Genomic DNA, 21,820 nt, shown 5'->3' with positions numbered 1-21,820 from the left:
GGATTAAATGATGACTCAGTTGTTGACAGTAAGCACTAGGGTCTGAGAACACAAAATAACCAACTCCCTATTTCACTGTTTTCATTCAACTGAGAGTTATTTACTACTCCCTCCGCAAATGTCTACACATACACATCTCTGAGACATCGCTTGCTCTATTATGCTGTAATTATTTATATGCACACCAATGCTCCCCATTAAGCCGTGAGCTCCTTTAGAGCAAAGAAATAATGGCACACGTCTCCACGGTGCTCACAGACAGTTTTTATTAGCCAGAGTCCTGCCTCCTAGGAGATACACAGCCAACCAAGGCACCCAGCTACCATTTTGTTCTTGCTTGCATGGCTGATTCCATGGCCCACCCGGGATGGGGATTTCTGCAAAGCCGCTTCAAGGCCTGGTTTCCACAGGTACAAGAGAACTCCATGTGAGGAAAGGCCAGACAGGGCCCTGTCTCCTCCACACGGGATAGGACACACAAGCCAAACGGGCCATGCGTCGTGGAGCAAAAAGAGAGCCCTGAGCTGCCCCCTGGAGGCCTGGGCCCTTGGGGCTCCTCCTACGAGCCAGGCCATTGGATGGTTGCCTGTCTGCCCTCCCACACTGGCCAATCCCTAGCCTGACTGTACTCTTTCTGCATTCAGAGTTGCACACATAATGCAGCTGGATGCCTTCCGCTTACTGGGCTCTATGAGCTTTGGCTGCTGGAGTACCAGGACCAAGCATCTGAATAGAAGGCAAGGTGAGAACATGTTACCCTGTGCTCTTCTCCAGGCAGCTCCTGGGTCGCACCCACCAGCCCCAGAAGCCTGTGACCAAAGGGAGCTGCTGCATCCTGGGGTGTGAGGGGCCTGGGAGCAGAGCGCCCTAACTAGGAATGGACCATCCTGCTGACGGGTCGTTTTTCTGTGAAGAAGCTTTTCAGCAGCAGCACCTGACTGAAGCTGACCACGAACAGCGCGATCGTCTCACCAACAGACCAGTAAGAGACTCGGCTATTCAGGTCTTCGGCCCGGGCCCTGTCTTGGGCCTCCCGGAGCCGGTAATGCGTCTGAGAGTCAATCACCGTCTTCAGAGCCTCGTGGATGGTCACACAGGCAGACTCCATCTAGGCAGGAAGAGAAAAGCAGTCATTGTGAACCCTCAGAAAAGAAGAACAGGATCCAGCACACACACAGCAAATGTGATCTTCAGCATCCTAGGTAATTTCTACTGAATGCTAACTATGTGTCTGTGCTAAGGATCTGACACGGTTGTATTCATAATAAGCCTGAGGCTCAGAGAGGTTAAGTAACTTGTTCAGAGTCACATAGTTAGTAGATGGCAGAGTCAGGATTTAAACTCAACTGTCTGAGTCCTGAGCCTATGCTTTCAAATACTGCCCTGTGTTCTTATTTAATACTCACCATACCCCTGACAGGCAGGGATCATTACTCCCAATGTTAAGGAGGATTGACTGATTGCTTACTGCATATACTGATGAGGAAATTGAGGCTCAAAGAGGCTACATGACCTGCCCAAGGTCACAAAGCTAATGAACGGCAGGGCGTGAAGTAAACCACAATTGTGTTGGACTCTGAATCTACTGTTCATTCTATTAAATTTTCTGCCTACACGTCTATGTATACACAGAAACACATGAAGACATACATTTCTCATGTACATAGACCCACACACACATACAAACATGTGCAAAGACATAGACATGCGTGCACATGAATGTGCACATACACATGCATATATTCACACATAACGCATACTACTTCACAACTTCCTTTACCTGCTAAAATATTACGTGTAGCATGCCGAATTCTGAATACGTCCCATCCCCACTAGGAGTGGACCATCCAAGGTCCCCTGCTCCAATCCCAGGAAGCTGTGAATATGATGAGCTGCCACTCCTGTGATTATGTTATATGTCACAGTTGACCTTAAGAGAGGGAGACCATCCAGTGGGCCTGACCGAATCACGGGAGCCCTTCAGAGCAGGGAGCTTTCTCCAGCTGGTGGCTGAAGGAAAAGTCAGAGAGGCTGGATTCAAAAGAATTCAGTGCACCGTTGCTGGCTCTCAAGATAGAGAAGGTCACATGCAAGGACCAGAAAAAGGCCTCTAGGAGTGGACAGCACAAGAGCCAAAAAGGAAACGGTAACCTCAGTCCTACAGCTGCAAGGAACTAAATTCTGCCAACCACCTGAATGAGTGTGAGAGCAGATTCCTCCCCAGAGCCTCCAGAGGAGAGGCCAACCCAACCTGATTTCAGCCTTGAGACCCTGAGCAGAGAACCCAGCCGAGCTGGCCCAGGCTTAGAGCCTACAGAACTGTGAGATAATGAATGGCTGTTGTTTTCAGCCATTAGTAGTAATTATTGACTCAGCAATAGAAAACTAAGATATTATGCCTGTGAAAGAACATGTGTTCTTACTCACAGGCAACCTCTAAAGCAATCATTTTATCCAAAACCCAGCAAATTCTATCCCAACAATAAGTTCTTGTGCTACGGAAGTTCATAAGCAACCAACAGACGTTTGTTTCCCAAATTCCAAAGGTAAACTACTTATAAAGCTCAACGTAAGAAGCCAGAAGGGACCAAACCATTGTGTCACCACCTTGATGGACCCCCGTGAAACCCTCATTTCTCTCACAAATTGAACAGTTTCTGGACGGCAAAGGGGAGACCATGACCAAAAAAAGATGTTGCCCTTACTTGCTTCAAAGATATTCTTGACTCTGGGCCATTCTAGGAGCTAAACTAGACTACATGAGGAAAGAGAAAAGCTCCCCTTTAGCCTCTGTGTTGACAAGGCAGCATCTTGTCTGACAACTGGTCTACCTCCTAGGGGTGTGGGTTTCCTCTGCACGTGTTGGCTGACCCCCTCATTCTGATCTATAGGGAAGAGGTGGTGAAATGTCACATGGAGGGAAAATTGACAAGGTCACTGTGTACGAGATGGAATTAGTGGACCTCGACTAGGCCTCAGGTCAAGGGGCAGAATCCACTGTAAAGAACAAGGTCGTCTGTGCTTCACTTTTTCCCCCAAGGGGAACCTTGATGCTGCTTTCTCAGTGACACCTGCGTACCCTCTTACTTGGGATATATTACGGTCTTCTCTTGCGACTGGAGTTAGCATGGGGCTTCTTCACCTTCCCCACATTTGGTAGGTAGGGTGTAGAGGGATACCCTGGAGATACTGCGGGTGTGGCTCCAGACCACCACAATAAAGCAAATGTCACAATAAAGTGAGTCACAGGGATTTTTTGGTTTCCCAGTGCATATAAAAGTTACGTTTACACTATACTGTAGTGTATTAAGACTGTAATAGCATTATGTCTAAAAAAAAAAAAATCAATGTACATACCTTAATTCGAAAATACTTTATTGCTAAAAAAATGCTAACCATCATCTGACAACACAGGGTTGCCAAAAACCTTCAACTGTAAAAAATACAGCCCCTGTGAAGTGCAGTAGAACAAGGTATGTCTGTACCTACAGATGTGTGATGTTGAGAAATGGACAAATGATCCTGAGAAGGGTTCCTGACATCAAGAAGTTGATTCCAAAGGGGACTCCTAAGTGACAACTGACTTCAGATGCCAGCCACCAGAGGAGACCTCTCAGGCTACTCTGCACTGGAGACAACGGTGGCATTTGTAGGCTTGCTCCTCCTCGCTCTCCTGGTAATGCTTCCAGAGTTGATGAAGGCATGTCAACTGTCACAGAGGAAGGCAAGGGACTAAACTGTGAAGGAACCAGGAAAGAGGTCACAGAGTGGAGTCAGGCTTAACCTACGCAAACCTGTGTCAAAGTGGAACCAAGGTATGGCATTTCTAGACGCTTCCCTACTGTGCCCTTACAGTCACTCCCTATGACCAAGACACAGGAAGATTTGGTAAGTCCAATTAGTTCTATATTTATAGCACCCTGGTGATCTTTGGAAGACCACGGTAATTGAAGGTAGGGCTGGGGAACTCAGGAGAGACACCTCTCAAAATGACACTACAGGAATTCCAAATCACACTTGGTTTTCTTTGATAGCCTAAACTACACTAATTCATTCTTTCAAATGTTTATTTATTAAGTGCCTACTCGCCTTCCAGACATTGTGCTGGGCTCTGGGAACTGAGAGATGAAATCAGAGTCAGACACAGCCCTGGGTCTCAAGAAGGTCATAATTTAGAGAATGTAATCAGCTTCCTGCAATGCCAAAAGAGCTAACAACAGAGGGGGGAGCGGAGCTATGGGAACACCTCAGAGAAAGCTGCTAATCCTGCCAGAGATGGAGGCGTACCTGACACAGGGAAGAGATAAACTGAACCTTGACAGTTGGGCCGCATGTCACCAGGCAGAGGATGAGGGGAAGGCATTCCACGTAGGAAAAGCATGGCAGGGCTTCCCTGGTGGCGCAATGGTTAAGTATCTGCCTGCCAATGCAGCGGACACGGGTTCGAGCCCTGGTCGGGGAAGATCCCACATGCTGCGGAGCAACTAGGTCCGTGCACCGCAACTACTGAGCCTGCGCTCTACAGCCCGTGAGCCACAACTACTGAGCCTGCGTGCCACAACTACTGAAGCCTGGGTGCCTAGAGCCCGTGCTCCGCAACAAGAGAAGCCACCGCAATGAGAAGCCCACGCACCGCAAGGAAGAGTAGCCCCCGCTCGCCGCAACTAGAGAAAGCCCGCGCGCAGCAACAAAGACCCAACGCAGCCAAAAATAAATAAATAAAATAAATTTATTTTTTTAAAGAAGGAAAGCATGGCAAAGAGCACATGCAGAGCCCAGTATGTGCATCCCATCAGGGATATGTGGGAAGGAAGTCATGGGTAGATGGAAGCTCACGGTAAAGGCCTTGAGAGTCAAGACTTTAACACGAAGCTCTGCGAGCAAAAGAATGGCTAGGCCAGGATCCCACTTTAAGAGAACTTCCCTGCCAGCCATGATGCAGAGGGGGATTGGTGGTGGGGAAGCCACTTTGGTGGCTGCCATTCTGCTGGGAAGAAAAGACGAGGCCCTCAATTAAGAAGGTCACCAAGTGGGGGAAGAAGAGCGGATCTGGGAGCGATTTAGGGGACTCGGTAACAAGGTAGAGAAGATCATTCTTGAAATTAGTGGGATGGACAGAGATACACATATACATGTGTATACATGCACGTGCATGCCCGTGTGTATATGCATGCATATGCATGTGTACACATAGACATACATACACACATGTTTAGAATGGATAAATACACAAGAGGCTTTGTTTTTAAACACTAGGGAAGGGCTCACTGGTTTTCCAGGCTAGAATTCCACCCTCCGTGTTTATTTCCATCACAAGCTCATTCAGAAACTCAAGATGTACATTACACTCACTTGAACTGGGAGCTCCTGGGACCCCTGAGCCCTAGCCCAGGCGTTCAGCAGTACAGGCTGGTACCTCCAGCATCCTCCCAGGGTCCAGAATCACTGCAGAAGGAGTGGGGGTGGGGGTGGGGGGGTGGGGGGGAAGAGAAACGGAGGAGGACACAGAAACCACGGGTGCCGACACCTCGGGCAGAGGACACATCAGATATGCCATGTAAGGCATCACTTCAAAGACGTGGATCAGATGTCACCAGCCAGAGAGCAGCACTGCACTTCTATGAAGAGGGCCTGAGGTCTTTACAGGAACAACCTCAGATCCGATCAGTGACAGGGAAGGAAGCCAGTTCTCAGGAGGTAACAGAGCAGGAGGTGGTACTCTACGGCTTTCCTGGCGTCTAAAACCAGCAGACACCTTTAGAACCTGGCACAGGCCTCACAGGAGACCCCAGGGCCACACATCACCAAGATTCACAGACACCTGGAAGCATCCCCTTACTGTAAAAACATGCTACTTCCCCGTCCACTGGGACCTGCCGTTGGCGTTAGTCTAAGATACCACTTCAGCTTGTTCCCACAAAATTTCAGTTAGGCAACCCAGCCAGCCTGCTTCCTATCCAGCAGGAAGCCAGCAGAGGCCCTTCTGTTGCAAAGAGCCCTGTTTTCCCAGGGCCATGGGTCCCCAGCTCTCCTGCAGTGCGACCTTCACCGCGCTGAGACCTCCAGCCCTGGCTGGTTCCCAGTGTCCGGGAGCCTCACGGGGATTGTGGGCATCGCTCCATCATGACAGGTAGTCTCTGGAGACACCCTGACCTGTCTCCCTCCCAGGACCATCCCTTTCCTCCATCCCATGCCCACATCCCATCCCGTCTCTACCACCTGCTGATGCCCAGGTCTTCACTCTGTAACCAGCAGCAAATTCCTGCAGCCTCACCTCATCAGGACCTCCACGGATAGAAGCACTGGGCTCTTTATTTTATTTTTTGGCCGCGCACCACATGGGATCTTAGTTCCCCCAACCAGGGATCGAACTCGCACCCCCTGCAATGGAAGCACGGGGTCTTAACCACTGGACTGCCAGGGAAGTCCGCGCTTGGCTCTTTAAATTCTTCAAGAGCTCAAAGGCAGCGTCGCAGGAGCTGGCCTCAGAGTAGAGTTAGGAAAACCTTTCATCTTCCCTCGGCCACCACTGAGGCAGCCCCGGACCTTGGACCTCTGTCAGGAACCTTCAGCCTCCGCTAGGATCTGCCCAGACTCTCAGGACGCCCAGGGCACCTCAAGCTTGGCCTCCCTCAGCAGCATCCCTAGCCCAAGTCCTCTGCCAGGAGCCTGGTCGTGCTGGAACTCAGGCCAAAGACAAGTCCCTCTCTCTGGCCTGGAGCCCTGGCCCGGGACTCGGTCACTCTGGATCCTATTCTTTCACCCTAGGGCTGCTACTGGTGCCAGAACACACAGCCTCTGGCCCAGCACTGAGCCGGACAAAGCCTCAGGAGAAAAGAGGAGACAGCTGCAGGAAGAAAGGGGATCCATGCCAAGCAAAATAAGATCAGGGCCGGTGAGGAAAGTAAAGTGATGCCCTGAACACCTGCACCTGCTGTTCTCCCCACCCAGGAGGGCTTTCCTCCTCCCGTGCCAGACACACTCCGAGGTAAGCACCCAGAGTGTCGCTTTAAGCTAAAACTCTCCCTGTGAAGACGTCCCTGACCCTCCTGGAAGAGTCAATTGGTCCATCCCCTGACAACCCTCACCCTTAAATCTCAGCTCTGATCAGAGCATCCTGGAGCTCCGTGGTTTACAGGGTCGCATTCCATGCAGGGCTCCTGACAGCTGGGACAGCGCCCTCTGACCTCATACTCCCACCGCCGGGTACAGTGTGCAGACTGAGCACGGGCCCACCGCAGGCGAGCGGGAGCTGTCTGAGACAGGCACAGACCAGGCAGGGGGGTCAGAGGTACAGAAGGAGAAGGAAACAGCTCTTTTGTGGCTGGGCAGACGGTTAAGGTTCCCAGATGTAGAAGAGGGGAAGTGCAATCACTCCTTCCTGCAACAAAACCGAACTCTAATTTTAAGGCTCCAGGAAAGAACGTCTCTAGTGCGCTAATCCACAAAGCCTTTTCTCTACTGGTTTCTTTTCCACTGCTTAGAGAGAGAAATCCTTCAGCTCAGCTTCTGGAGACTCACAGAATCTTCAAAACAGAAGCTATTTCATCAATGACCAACAGACCTCCTGAGAGGACAGCTTATGAAAGATCTTACACTGGGCTGGACCTCCTATCAGCAGTCACGCCGCTAAGTTCAAACGCACTGCTGTCCAGTGGAACTCTCCATGCATGGGCACCAGCCACTTGTGACTACTGAGCATTAGAAATGTTGGTATAGAGCAAACAAGGAAGGGAATTTTTAATTTAATTTTAATTAAATGTCAACAGCCATATGTAGATAGCTGTTACTGACTGGACAGTGCAGTGCTAACCTCCAACTGCCCAGAGAATGAGCCCACGGTCAAAGCCACAGAGGAATGGAGCCTGTGGTCACCTTGGAGGGCAGCCCAGAAGGTAATCTGGCATTGCTGGAGACTCAGATGCTCTGGCTTTGGGTCTGGAACAGGTGCAGCCACAGAGGGTCATTCCTGTCTTGCAGGTTTCCCTGGGTCCTGCCACTCAGTCATTTGACAACTATTTGGTGAGCTCTTATTCTATGCCACACCCCAGGCACTGGGGCGCTGGGGATTCAGGGGTAATACAGAGTCCTAGCCTCAGAGTCTGCATATGGGAGGGAGGGAGAAGCTTAAATAGCAGGAGGGAAGACTGATGGAGGAGGCTGGGGTCCGATTATAGTTAACTGTGACAGCCATGGTGACAGAGATGACTATCTGGCCTTCAAAAGTGTCACCGTCTCTCTTCCAGATTGTGAAGTTTAATGCTAGGAGGTGACTGCCCAACTGAACTGTATTTGCCGCCTTCGTTTCATCCAGACTATCCACAGGACGATTTCTCAACAATGAGATATGAGTGGGTGTGATGGCGTCACTTCTGGGCCAGGGCTTTTAAGAAGCAGATGGGACTTTATCATTCTCTCCTTCTTTTGGTGGCTAGAAACAGAGGACTCTGAAGCCCTAAGGGACATCAGAAAGATGACAAGAAAGAAGGAGCCTGGCTTGCTGAGTCACTCCATGGAGGAAAGTCCTCCACCCCTATTCCCCACTCTCTGGATTATTATTTGAGTGAGAAAAAAAAACTTTCTTTGTGCTAAGCCATTGATATTTGGGGTTTATTTGTTATAGCAGCTAGCCGTTGTTACCTTAACTAATACATACCACACAAAGTAGGACTGGTCTTTCTCATGTAGATACATCATATCAGCAGAGAGGCATATGCTATGTGTACTCTGAAAGTGGTGCTGTGTCAAAGACTAAATGGGAACGCAGGAACACCAGAGGAAAGTATTGCAGGGATCCAGTTGAAGAATGGAGAGGAAGACCGAAAGGAGAACATAGGGTCTTGCAGGACGGGATGTGAACAGAGGGGCAGAGTCCATACTGAGACTTCAGACTGGAGCTGGATAGCTGGTGACTGCTCATCAGCCAAGACGGGCACAGACGAGGAGGAGCAGGCGGGGGCGGGGAGGGGGTGTATCTCAGCCTGTCACTGTTAGTGTCCACTCACCTGGGTGAGAGCCGTGACTCTGTTCCCCATGTCTGGGAGAATGGGGGGCTCGTCGCCCACTTGAAAGTCAAAGTAGACGGTCTTGTGAGAGAAGGTGGAAAACTCATTACTGAAGCAAAACTGATAAACGCCCTTGACCTCAGCCTGGTGTGTGAAGCTGTCATACTGCTTCTTGGTTTCCCTGTAGATGGTGTTCCCCAGGGGGTCCTCCACATAGCAGTCAACATCGTAGTGGCCTCCAGTGATGACCTGACAAGCACAAAAGACACCCAGTCTGCTGTTACCAGAGAGGCAGATGCCACTTACCAAAGGCCGACCAGGCACTGTGATTACATGTCACAAACATTTTTTTCATTTAATCTTCACAGCCGTCTAAAGGCTGACACTCCCCAACTTACAGAGGATGGCACTGAGGCTGAGAGAGTTGAAGTTAACTGGCCATGGTCATGCCGCTTAAAAGTGACAGAGCTAAGACTCGAATCCATGTCTGCCTGACTCCAAAAGTTTTGCTCTGCAAGAGTGCAAAGAGCCTAATCCTCCCCATTTTACAGAAGACGTAACTGTGGCCCCGAGGTTAAGTAAACTGCTGAACGTGTCTGGTAAACGTTAATATTATTAACGTAGCAATAATAATATTATTGCTGATGGAATGCAAAAAAAAAAAAAAAAAGAAAAAAAAGAAAGAAAAAAAAAGAACACAGTCAATGGCCTCCATGTGCTTCTAAATGTTAAAATTTCCTTTTGTCCAGATGGAAGAATTTGCTTTGTGATTAGTGAGCTTCCTAATGCTGGAGGTGTGTAAACTTATGCTGAACCTGCTCTAACAGGGGTTCCTGACCTGGCAGGAACCAGATGACCTCTCAGGCCCCTCCATCCTCACAACGATCATGTTTTGGTGACTGTATCTAGGTTACCCCTGTTAACCCAGCTGCAATTTTCACACTGTCCACGGACATGTGAAATTGGTCACATCAGCGACTCGGAGGTCATCACACACAGTGCTGTCCCCAAGCACACGCCTCTTTTAGTGGCTTTGGTCAGAGGGGGCCCACCATATGGCCTGTCCCTACTCCTGTTTCCCGTGCCAACTCATCTCTGTAATGCCTGTCAGTATGTGTCCACAAGCAGACGCGGGTCTGGGTATGATTCCCGCTCAGCTCCCTACTCTTAGATCTGCTCACTAAAGCTTAGGGGCAGATCTCTCACTCAAGACCTGCTCCCTTGAACAAGACCTGCTCCCCTGCTCCATGAGATCTCTCAAAGGAGCCAGGAGTGCAGGAGCCATATGGCAGTAGCCACAACACCACTTCTTGGGAACACTGCCAGGGCTCAAAGCCTGCGCTGACACCTCCTTTCCAAAGCGCCATTTCTCATCACTTGCCGCGCTCACCCCAACTTGATTTCAAACACTGGAGAGAGGGAAAAATAAACCCAAGAACCCATTTCCTCTCGCTGCCATTTTTCAGTACAGGCGGGGAAAAACTGGTCCAAAAAACTTGGTACAGAGAGCCTGTGTCCAGCTAATTAGACATGGCATTCCTTAGAGTCAAGGGGCCTGCACGTCACTGAGGACAACTCCCCAGGATGCAGGACCCGCCGCCGGGCATCCGCATCCAGGTGGCGCCCCTGCGGCGCTACCTCCCTCCCTGGTTAGTCGGGCCTGTGTCGCGTGGGCTCTGACTTCCTCGCGGGGAAGTCAGCTGCTCTCCGGTCATTCCCTCCCCCTTCACCCTCTTTGGCTAATTCCAGCCACTCCAGCCTGGGGCGCACCAGTGACCAATGGAGACCTGGAAGGGGGAGAGGAGGCGCTGCCGGGCGCCAGGGCCTCACCTGGTAGTCCAGGGAGAACTTCACGCCCTGCTCCACGTCCTCGTGGAAGCACTGCTTGGCGTTGTCAGGTAGCTCGAAGGTGAACTCCGCGCCCCCCGGCCGCTCCGCCTGGAGCAGGAACAGCAGCAGCAGGGGCAGCGCGCAGGCGGAGCGCGAGGCCACGCTGCCCATGATGCTACCGGTCCAGTCCCGTGGGCCGCGGCTCGGGCGTGCGCTCCTCGCGGGTGGGGCGGTGGCTGGGGGACCAGGGATAGGGCGCAGGGACAGACGTGGCGCTAGCGGGACGCTGCGCTTCCGGGAGGGCGGGAGGCTCAGCGCGCAGCCGCGCGCTCGGGGGTGGTCCCGGGACCGAGGCCAGAGAGCACCGCGGCCTCCCCCCGCCCCTTCTGCCCGCTGCGCCTGCGCGCTGGCTGGGCTGGCGAAGGGGACACGCCCCCTCCCCTGCCCCGCGCTCTTCTGCTGGGGCGCTCGGCCAAGGTGAGGCGGGACGCTCGCCAGCAGCGCGCACCTCCCCGGAAGGGCCCTCTGCCAACATCTCCGACAGAAGTTTTCTGCATCCTCCGGGACCTGCAGGCTTGAGTATTACCCGGAATTGGCCCAGGTGCACGCAGTCCATCCTCTCTGGCTGCAGCAGCACGAAGCCCATGGAGTTTTACAAGGTACAGGCTCTGCTTCTGACTGGCTCTGTAACTTGTCTCACGCTTCTCTGGAGAATCAGTCTCCTGGTCTAGAACTGGGTGTGCCCAAACCTACTATCCACAATAGCAAAGAAGGCTAGAGGAAAGATATGGAAATTCTGGGGACCCCCTTTCTCATTCCCATCCCCATCCCAAGGTGAAAAAGTATGCCACGGGGCAGGGGGGTGATTGGTGAGAGTAAGTAAAACCCCACAATTACATCTGATCTGGGGAAAACCGGCAGGCGTGCTCACACACAGAGCTTCCTGAAGCTTCCTGAAGATACGAATACAGGTCTCACTCAGGGATTTCAGGTACCTCTTGGTTGTCTGGATAAGTTGAAGTTTCTTCTGGGACAAAACAATCTTTTTTTTTCCCCCTTTGACTTCTCAGAAGCGCTGAAAGCAGATAAATTAATTTACTGTCTTATCTATTACCATTGACCTAAGACGATATTTTGTATAATCATTACTATAGCATTTTATATTCACTATGATCAGGTAAAGACAAAGAGAAAAAAACTATTGTAGTCTGGCTACTCAGTAAAGAATTGTTTTCAGAACATCATTAGGTGAGGTGTATCTTGATTTTAGCAAAGAATTTTACTGCCTATATAGGTCTCCACGTGGATAAGACCGAAGTGTCCTGTCACTGGGCATACTTGACGTTGGATTAAGGTGCTAATTGATGTGAAAGCAGTCTGTTGGCTTTTAAATAACATGCATGCATAATGTAATTATTAATATTTACTGGCTCTGTACCAGACTTGGCAAGGTATATAGTGTGCTTTGAGGCTCTTTCCATGGCTCTGTCCTGTTAAACATTATTTTTCAGTAACTGGTAGAAAACATGTAAGTAGTAATCATCTAATCTTGATGCACCAAGTGGAGAAACAAATGACAGATGTAAAACCGAGATTACCTTGGCCAGCTGGAGTACTCAGCTAAGGTTACCAAAAGAAACTTCCCCAGGTTAAATGTTAAATCCTACATTTAGTTCCAAGAAAACACCGGCATACTCTCAGGGACGAGAAACTTGGCAGTAGCTCAAGTCAGAGCAGGTGAAGACTGATAATCAACAGTTAGATGAATAAAAGACTGGAAACGGATGAACTGAAAAAGGAGCCATGACTTGGGCTGAATTAATAAAAAAAAACAGCATTGTTTTAGCACCTATTATGTGGAAGTCACTATTACTGAAAGGAACTGCCTGCCCAGTAACAGGCAGTGATCAGATCACATCTATTATTCTGTTTTAAGAGGGACATTAATAAAATAGGGGGGTGCTTCCCTGGTGGCGCAGTGGTTGAGAGTTGGCTGGCTGATTCAGGGGACGCGGGTTCGTTCCCCGGTCCGGGAGGATCCCACATGCTGTGGAGCGGCTAGGCCCGTGAGCCATGGCCACTGAGCCTGCGCGTCCGGAGCCTGTGCTCCGCAACGCAAGAGGCCAACAACATTGAGAGGCCCGCGTACCATAAATAAATAAATAAATAAATAAATAAATAAATAATAAAATAGGGGGTATAGGAGGTAATTAGGAGGGTAGCAGTATAATAAATTGCCAGGAAGGCTTCTCAAACAAGGTAAAGTCAAAGGAAACAGGATTTAACCTGGAAGAGTAGAAACTAAGAAGGAAGAGAGTGTTAGCTTTAAAAGTCTGCATAACAGCAACCGTAGCAGCTACCCTTACTTAGCAGTTACAATGAACCAGCACAGTGCTTGGCTACTTATACAGTTTTACATATTTTACACTAATTAAACCTCACTCACAACCATGGAAAGAATTATTATTGTTTTCCCTTGTAACAAAGAAGAAACAGAAGCTCTGGCTGTTTGAATAACATTTGTTTCAGTAAGCCTTTGCCGTGTAACTACTCAGTGGCTTAAACGAACAATGACATAATTTCTCATGATTTTGTAGGTCAGCTGCTCAGTTCTTTAGCTGGTTTTGCTTGGGCTTCAGGGCTGGGAAATCCAAGATGGTCCCACCTACATGTCTGGCAGCTGGTATAGTCTGTTGACTGGGGCACCTTAATTCTCCATGCATCCTCTCACCTCCTGTAGGCTAGATGATCTCCTTATATGGCAGGCTCAGGGCAGCATCTCAAGAGAGCCTGAAACAGCCTGGCCCTTCTCCCCGTGCCCTCTCCCCGCCCCCCCGCTCACTACATTCCAGAATTTGCCCAATATCACTTTTGCCACATTCTGTTCAAAGCACGTCCCAAGGCCAGTCCAGATTTGAGGTGAAGAAATAGACTCCATCCGTCCCTGGATTGGAGGAGCTGCAAAGTCACAAAGGAGAAGCATACTAGGGTGGTGGGAATCTGTGATCATTACACAATCTGCCATAGTGCCCAAATTCGCTCAGCTTGTTAATGGCTAAGCCAGCAATTGAACCCAGGTCTGCCTAATTCTAAAGGCCACGTGCTTTTCACCACACACACTGCTCTACCCATTCCTTGGGGGTACATCTGTCCTGCATGTTCCATCTGCCAGACTTGGGATGAATCTGACACTGAGGTACATTTCAACTAACATAAGAAATGACTTGCTGGCAACCAGAGCTTTCCAAAAATTGATGAGCAGAGAGAATGATTTTCTTTCATCCCTTAAAATATTTAAGCAGAGACTGTATAAACAGCAAACCTCTTGGAACGTTGTAGAGAAGATTTGTGAACTGAGTGATGGAGTGTAATGGTTGATGACCTTTAAGCTTCCTTCCAAGCTTTGTTTTCCACGATATATGGTAGAAACTTCCAAAAGTAGGGAAACTTGGAAAACAAAAGCGAAACCATTACCTGTCCACTTTCATGGCTGCCTTTTGTAAAGGCCTTTTAAAACAGTAAATTAAAAATGAGTATCTTAATAGATTCAGAAAAAGCACGATAAAAAAAGCATGACAGGCTTCCCTGGTGGCGCAGTGGTTGAGAGTCCGCCTGCTGATGCAGGGGACATGGGTTCGTGCCCCGATCCGGGAGGATCCCACATGCCACGGAGCGGCTGGGCCCGTGAGCCATGGTTACTGAGCCTGCGCGTCCGGAGCCTGTGCTCTGCAACGGGAGAGGCCACAACAGTGAGAGGCCTGCGTACCACAAAAAAAAAAAAAAAAAAAAAAAAGCATGACATCCACTCACAGTAAAAACTCTTAGCAAACCAGAAATAATAGATAACTTCCTTCAGTGTCTATAAAAATATCTATTAAAAAATAAGAGCCAACCTCATGGTTAATGACTAACCATTAAAATCCTTCCCTTTGAAATTGGAAATATGACATGAAAGCCTGCTATCACAACTGCTATTTAACATTGTTCCAGAAATTCTAAGCAGTAAAATAAGGCAAGCAAAAAAAATACAAGGATAAGAATAGGAAATATGAAAGTCAAAATATGAGGGGCACCCAAGGGACGGACTCAGAATTGTTCCCATTGTGACTCTTTGTTGAATTGCACACTTATGTTCTGTGTGTGTGTTTTCTTTCACAATTTAAAAGGTTTAAAAACAGAGTGTCTTATAATGACATAGAAATTGTAAGGTGGACCCATCTGTCCTCTGAAGCAGGATTTTTCATGGTTGCATACAACAGGAGCACTGCCCAGCATGCTCTTAGGATTTTGAAAGAAAATCCATTTTTATCCACGCCTTCTACATGTAATTGATGGTGAGGAAAGAAAGCAATGTAGTCACTGTGGACTGACAGAGGCAAATAGAAAGTTTGCAAACCACTTATGTTGCCACGGAACCATAGCCAATACCAGGCTTTCCCCAAACAAACCAGAGAAAGATGACACACACCACCTCGCATCACAGCACCGAGAGGGCCAGATATTCCCTCTCCCCCTGCTTGTAGGTCCCAAGACACGTGGGCATGTGAGCCAGGCTCTGCCAACCAGAAGCTCTTGCATCTGAATCTTGAGGGGGTATCTGAAGACATGGAGACATCAAAGATTATTGATGGCAGTGGTAGGATGGAGACTCCAGGGGTGTGAGAGCAAGTGCCCAGGAGCAGAAGTTCATCCTGAGCGGAGGCTTCCTATGGCATGATTTTGGCAGTGAACTGGGCCACTTAGCCTCTCTTAAGTCTTGCCCCTTTTATGAGTCACTTTCCATTCTTCTCATTGGCTCTATAAAGTTTGAGATTTTTTAAACCAAAGTAGAATAGGGTTGGATTTTTCATTACCCCAAGGTAGCTAGAAAGCTATAGGATTTGCCTAAAATGTCAAGAAGGAATGGGAAAGGGAAATTCCATGAAGTGCTTTTGAAGGCAATGCTTAGAATAAAATAATCTTTTTATGATTATCAATAAACTGGCTGTATTATTGTTTGCTGTGGAAGCATAGGATCAGGAGGATGCTTCGAAATAGCTTTTCTCAAATTTTTTGGTGTTTGTAGCACAGAAGAGACACATACACCAATCCCACTCACAGGCTATTTTCCTCAGTTATCTCACGGCCTTGCTCAATGACAAGGTGAATGGGAAGATTTGTCTCCCATGTGTCCAGAAGGAGAGGAGGACTGAATATGAGTGAATACTATCTATATCTATTGCATTACAGTAAACAATAATAAAAAACATAACAAAGACTCAGTGTCTGGTAAAGGCAGGTTAGATCATTTGAACCTAAGTTCCCCCTGAAAACAGCTAAAAATACAACTTTAAATGTTTTCTAGAAAGCATCAAAGAGCTGACAAGACTGTAAAGAATTATCAAGCCAAAAGTGAAGGGAAAACAGTCACCTGGAGACAGAGGCATTCCCAAATGCTACTTTTCCCATGAGGGCATTTGCCAATTCTGAAAATGTTTAATTGGAATGTTTACAGTCACACAGGGAGAGTGGGCAGAAAACAGAGCCTGAAGAGGGGTGTTGGGGGCACATGATATCACTTTCTTTCCCAGAAGCTGCCAGGCATCACCCACACCGACCACATGCAATTGACTTCACAGAAACATCACAGTCCCTCCTGATCCTAATTATACCAGTCAGTTCCGACCTTCACCTCTGTGCTAGTCTCTGTTTGGAGCCCATGTCCTGTGACAGTCATTTCCAACTCCGTGATTTGCCTGTGTTGTTTGTACGCCTGAAGGGTCTGCCAGCTCCATCTGGGGACCCTGTCCCCCACACCATCCACAAAATCTCTACCTACTTGTGAAGAGTCAATGTGGCTGGGCCATGGGGCACCCAGATATTTGGTCAGACATTATTCTGGGTGTTCCTGTAACATGCGTTTGCATGAAATTAAAATTGGGATCAGTGCAGTTTAAATAGAGCCAGTTGCCCTCCAGGATGTGAGTGGGCCTCGTTCAATCAGTTGAAGGCCTGAATAGACCAAATGGTTGACCTTCCCCTGAAAGAGAGGAATTTTCCAGCAGAGAGCTTTCAGACTTGAACTGGACGCTCTGCTGGTTCTTCAGCCTACCAGCCCACCCTGCAGATTGTGGACTTGCCAGCCTCCATAATTCAATTCCTTATAATAAATCTTTAGATAGATAGATAGATATCTCATATATATACCTCATGTATATCATATATCCTATACATTCCATGTATATGTATATATACTATTGATATATATAATATATATAATTCCATATGTGTGTGTTTGTGTGTGTGTACAATATCCTAATGGTTCTGCGTCTCTGGAGAACCTGACTAATACACTCCTCTTACAGCCTGTGTTGTCTTACCTTCTCACTTTATATAATCATTCTTTTATTCTTCTATATCAGGAGAGCTCCTTATGGAACTTTGCTAAAAATTGAGGTATAACTGACATACAACAGCCTGCATCTATTTAAAGTGTACAGTTTGAGGGCTTCCCTGGTGGCACAGTGGTTGAGAGCCCGCCTGCCGATGCAGGGGACACGGGTTCGTGCCCCAGTCCGGGAAGATCCCACATGCCGTGGAGCGGCTGGGCCCGTGAGCCATGGCCGCTGAGCCTGCGCGTCCGGAGCCTGTGCTCCGCAACGAGAGAGGCCACAACAGTGAGAGGCCCGCGTACTGGAAAAAAATAAATAAATAAATAAATAAAGTGTACAGTTTGATAAGTTGTCACATATGTATACACCCGTGAAACCATCGTTGTAACCATGATAGTGAACATATCCATCTCCCCCAAAAGTTTTCTCGTGCCCTTTGTAATCCATCCCTCTCATAGCTCCCTAACCTCCCCATTCATCCCCATAACCACTGATTTGCTTTCTATCACAATACATTCATTAGCATTTTCTAGAATTTTATATAAGTGAAATCATACAAAAGCACTCTTTTTAGTATAGCTTCTTAAACTCAACACAATTATTTTAGGATGCATTCATGCTAAAGTGTATGTCAATAGTTCATTCCTTTTTATTGCTGAGCAATATTCTAGTCCACATAGGCATGGGTTTATTTCTGATCTCTCTAATTGGTTCCATTGATCTGTTTGTCCTTATTTGTGCTAATACCACGCTGTCTTGATTGCTGTGACTTTAGAAGAAATCTTGAAATCATGTCATGCCAGTCCTCCAACTCTGTTATTCTTTTTCAGAGTTGTATTGGTGGGACTTCCCTGGTGGTCCAGTGGTGAAGAATCTGCCTTCCAATGCGGGGGACGTGTGTTTGATCCCTGGTCAGGGAACTAAGATCCCAAGTGCTGCAGGGCAACTAAGCCCGTGCACCACAACTACTGAGCTCTTGCACCTCAATGAGAAAGCCTGCATACCACAAACTGCAGAGCCCATGCTCCCTGGAGCCCACATGCCACAACTAGAGAGAGAAAACCCACATGCCACAGCTAGAGAGAAGCCTGCATGCCACAACTAGAGGGAAGTCCACGCACCACAACGAAGAGGCCACGTGCCTCAATGGAAGATCCCGCATGCCTCAATGAAGATCCCGTGTGCTGCAACTAAGACCCAAAGCAGACAAATAAATAAATAAATAAATATTAAGAAAAAAACATTGTATTGGCTATTATAGGTCCTTTGCATTTCCAAGTGAATTTTATTTCATTTTATTTTATTTTTTATATTTTGTTATGTGGCAAAGAATAATTAAATTTGCCAACGGAATTACAGTTACTAATCAATTGACTTTTTAAGTTTTTTGGCTGTGTCAAGTTGCATGCAGGATCTTAGTTCCCCGACCAGGGATCAAACCCGTGCCCCCTGCACTGGAAGCGTGGAGTCATAACCACTGGACCACCAGGGCAGTCCCTCCAAATGAATTTTAGAATCAGTTTGTTAATTTCTATAAAAATGCCTGCAGGGACTTCCCTGGCGGTGCAGTGAAGAATCCGCCTGCCAATGCAGGGGACACGGGTTTGAGCCCTGGTCCAGGAAAATCCCACATGCCACAGAGCAACTAAGCCCATGTACCACAACTACTAAGCCTGTGCTCTAGAGCCTGTGAGCCACAACTGCTGAGTCCGCATGCCACAAGTACTGAAGCCTGTGTGCCTAGAGCCCATGCTTTGCAATAAGAGAAGCCACCGCAATGAGAAACCGGCACACTGCAACAAAGAGTAGCCCCCGCTCACCGCAACTACAGAAAGCCCGTGCGCAACAATGAAGACCCAACGCAGCCAAATAATAATAATAATTAATTAATTATTTTTTTAAAAACCTGCAGAAATTAGCCTAACCATATATGGGCAGCTGATTTACTACAAAGGCACAAAGGCAGTAATTCAATGGAGAAATGACAGCTTTTTCAATAAATGGTGCTGGAAAAATTGGATATTCATATGCAAAAAAAACCCCCTTGTTTTTAAAGAACGTGGATCCATATCTCACACCATATACCAAAATAACTCAAATGAATCATACACCTAAATGTAAAACATAAAGGTATAAAACTTTATAAAAAGGAAAAAACATAGGGCAAAATCTTTATGACCTTAGATTAGGCAGAGATTTCTTAAATAAGATCCTACAATCTGTAATAAAAGAATAAATTGATACATTTGACTTCACAAAATTTTTTTTTAATTTTAAAAGACTCTTCAAAAGACTCTTAAGAGAGTGAAAATAAGCCACTGGGAGAAAATCTTTACAAAGCATATACTGATAAAGGATGTATCCAGAATAAATTAAGAACTCTCAAAATTCAACAATAAGAAAGCAACCTAATTTTTTTAATGGGCAAAAGATTTGAACAGATACTTCACCAAGAAGATACATGGATGTCAAGAAGCACATGAAGAGATGCTCAGCATTATTAAGTCCTTAGGAAAGTCCAGATTAAAACAACAATGAGATACCACTAAATAACACTACACACCTATTAGAATAACTAAAATTAAAATGACTAAGAGTTGGTGAAAAGATGGAAAAACTGTAACTCTCATACACTGTTTATAGGAATGTAAAATAGTACAATCACTTTGGAAAACAGTTTGGTAGTTTCTTAAAAATTTAAACATATACCTACCATATGATTCAGACACCCCACTCCTAGGTGTTTACAAACGAAAAAAGGAAGTATATGACTGTACAAAAGCTTGTACGTGAATGTTTGTAGCAGCTTTCTTTGTAGTAGCCCAAAACTAGAAACAACTCAAATGTACCTCAACAGATGAGTGGATAAACAATTACGGTATATCCACACAATGGAATACTACTCAGCAATAAAAAGGGATGAAGTATGGATACATGAAACAACCTGGATGATTCTCTAAATGGTTATGCTGAGGGAAAGGGGGTGGACACAAAAGAGTACATACTCTGTAACTTCATTTATATAAAACTCTAGAAAATGCAAATTAATGTGTAGTCATAAGCAAATCAGTGGTTGCCAGGGACTGAGGGGAGAGATTACAAAGGATGTGGGCAAACTTGGTGGTGGTAAAAATGTTTATTATCTTGATGTGGTGATGATTCACGGGTGTTACATGTATGTCAAAATTATCCAAGTGTATATATACAATGTATCATGCCAATTATATCTCAATAAGCTGTTTTTAAAATAATAAACAAAAATAATACTACGAATAATCCTATGCCAAAAAATTTACAAATTTAGGGGAAAAACTGGATAATTTCTTAGAAAAACATAACCTTCCAAATCTGACTCAAGAAGTATAAAATCTGAATAGCTTCAACTAGACAGCAACTGTTTGGGTGCCCAGATTCCCTTTCCCTGACCAGTGCACTCATCCCCTGCTGCTGTGTTAACTGCTAAATTTTTACAGCTTCCCTCCGCCTCCCAGAATCACTCCCAGATCAAGGTCAGAAAACATAGCCCTTTCTCCTCTGCCTGTAGCCTATAACTGACTGAAGCAAGGATACAAAAGGCCAGCCCCTTGCATCAAGGAGGGACAATTCTATGGAGAATTTTATTCTCTCTATACCCCTCCTCTGGGGATCAAGGCAAGGCTGGACTTCACCTGAGATCACCTCCTTGCCAGGTTCTTCTCCTTCCCAATCCTGCTTCCCAACCATCCTTTGAGGTTTTTCCTCAAATAAATTGCAGGAGACCAAATCCCTGTCTCAGGTTTTGCTTTTAGTGACCCCAACCTAAGAAACCCATAACCATTAAATAAATGGGATTAGTCATTCAAATTCGGAAGTGCTTGTTAAACCAGAGGGCTGAGTTCCAGTCCCAGATTACCACTTCCCAGCTGTGTGACCTTGAGCAGCTTACCTAATCTCTCTGTGCCTCAGGTTCATCATTTGTAAATGGAGATAATAATTCTGTTATAAATAATAATTTGTAAATGGAGATAATAATTACATATGTGTGTGTGTGCACATATTGATACATAATCCCACCTGGACCAGATAGTTTCACCAGCAACATCAACTTATGAGAAAAAATCTGTGAGGAACATTTAATCCAAACTAAAACTTTTCCAGAGAATATAAATTGAGGGAACATGCCATGATTAATTTTATAAAACTAGTATAAACTTGATATCAAAGTAAGAAAAACTATGAAAGAGGAAAACTGGAAGCCAATCGAATTTATGGATACAAATGCAAAACATCATAATCAAAATATGTCTTGCTCTTTTCATTTAAGTTTTTAGATATATGCTATGAAAAAAAGGATCCAATTTCATTTTTGTTTCATATGGAAAACAAATTGTCCAAGCGCCATTTATTAATCTGCAATAAATTAATCTGTCATACCTAAATTTTCCATCTATGTGAGAGTCTAGGTCCTCTATTCTGGTTTTGTGGGTCAGCTTATCTATTACTGCATGTTATCACACTGTTTAAATAATTATAACTTTTTAAATCTTGTCATCTGGTACCATAATACTCCCAGTCTTCTTATTCTTCTTCTAAATTGTCTTAGCTATTTTCAGCTCTTTGCTCTTTTGTATGAAT

The 21,820-nt window shown here is 46.4% G+C and overlaps 1 protein-coding gene across 1 annotated transcript; it reads right to left on the bottom strand.

Moving 5' to 3' along the window:
• Positions 1–244: 244 nt before the first annotated feature.
• TMED3 (transmembrane p24 trafficking protein 3) lies at positions 245–11,392 on the bottom strand. Its single transcript, XM_007100191.4, is given in 4 exon segments — positions 245–1,108; positions 9,006–9,254; positions 10,836–11,302; positions 11,305–11,392. Coding segments are annotated over 4 exon segments (1,041 nt in total). The 3' UTR covers positions 245–871.
• Between the last annotated feature and the right edge of the window lie 10,428 nt (positions 11,393–21,820).

Source organism: Physeter macrocephalus, chromosome 11, assembly GCF_002837175.3.
Source record: "Physeter macrocephalus isolate SW-GA chromosome 11, ASM283717v5, whole genome shotgun sequence".
Taxonomy (NCBI): Eukaryota; Metazoa; Chordata; class Mammalia; order Artiodactyla; family Physeteridae; genus Physeter; species Physeter macrocephalus.
This window is presented reverse-complemented; position numbering and strand designations above follow the sequence as displayed.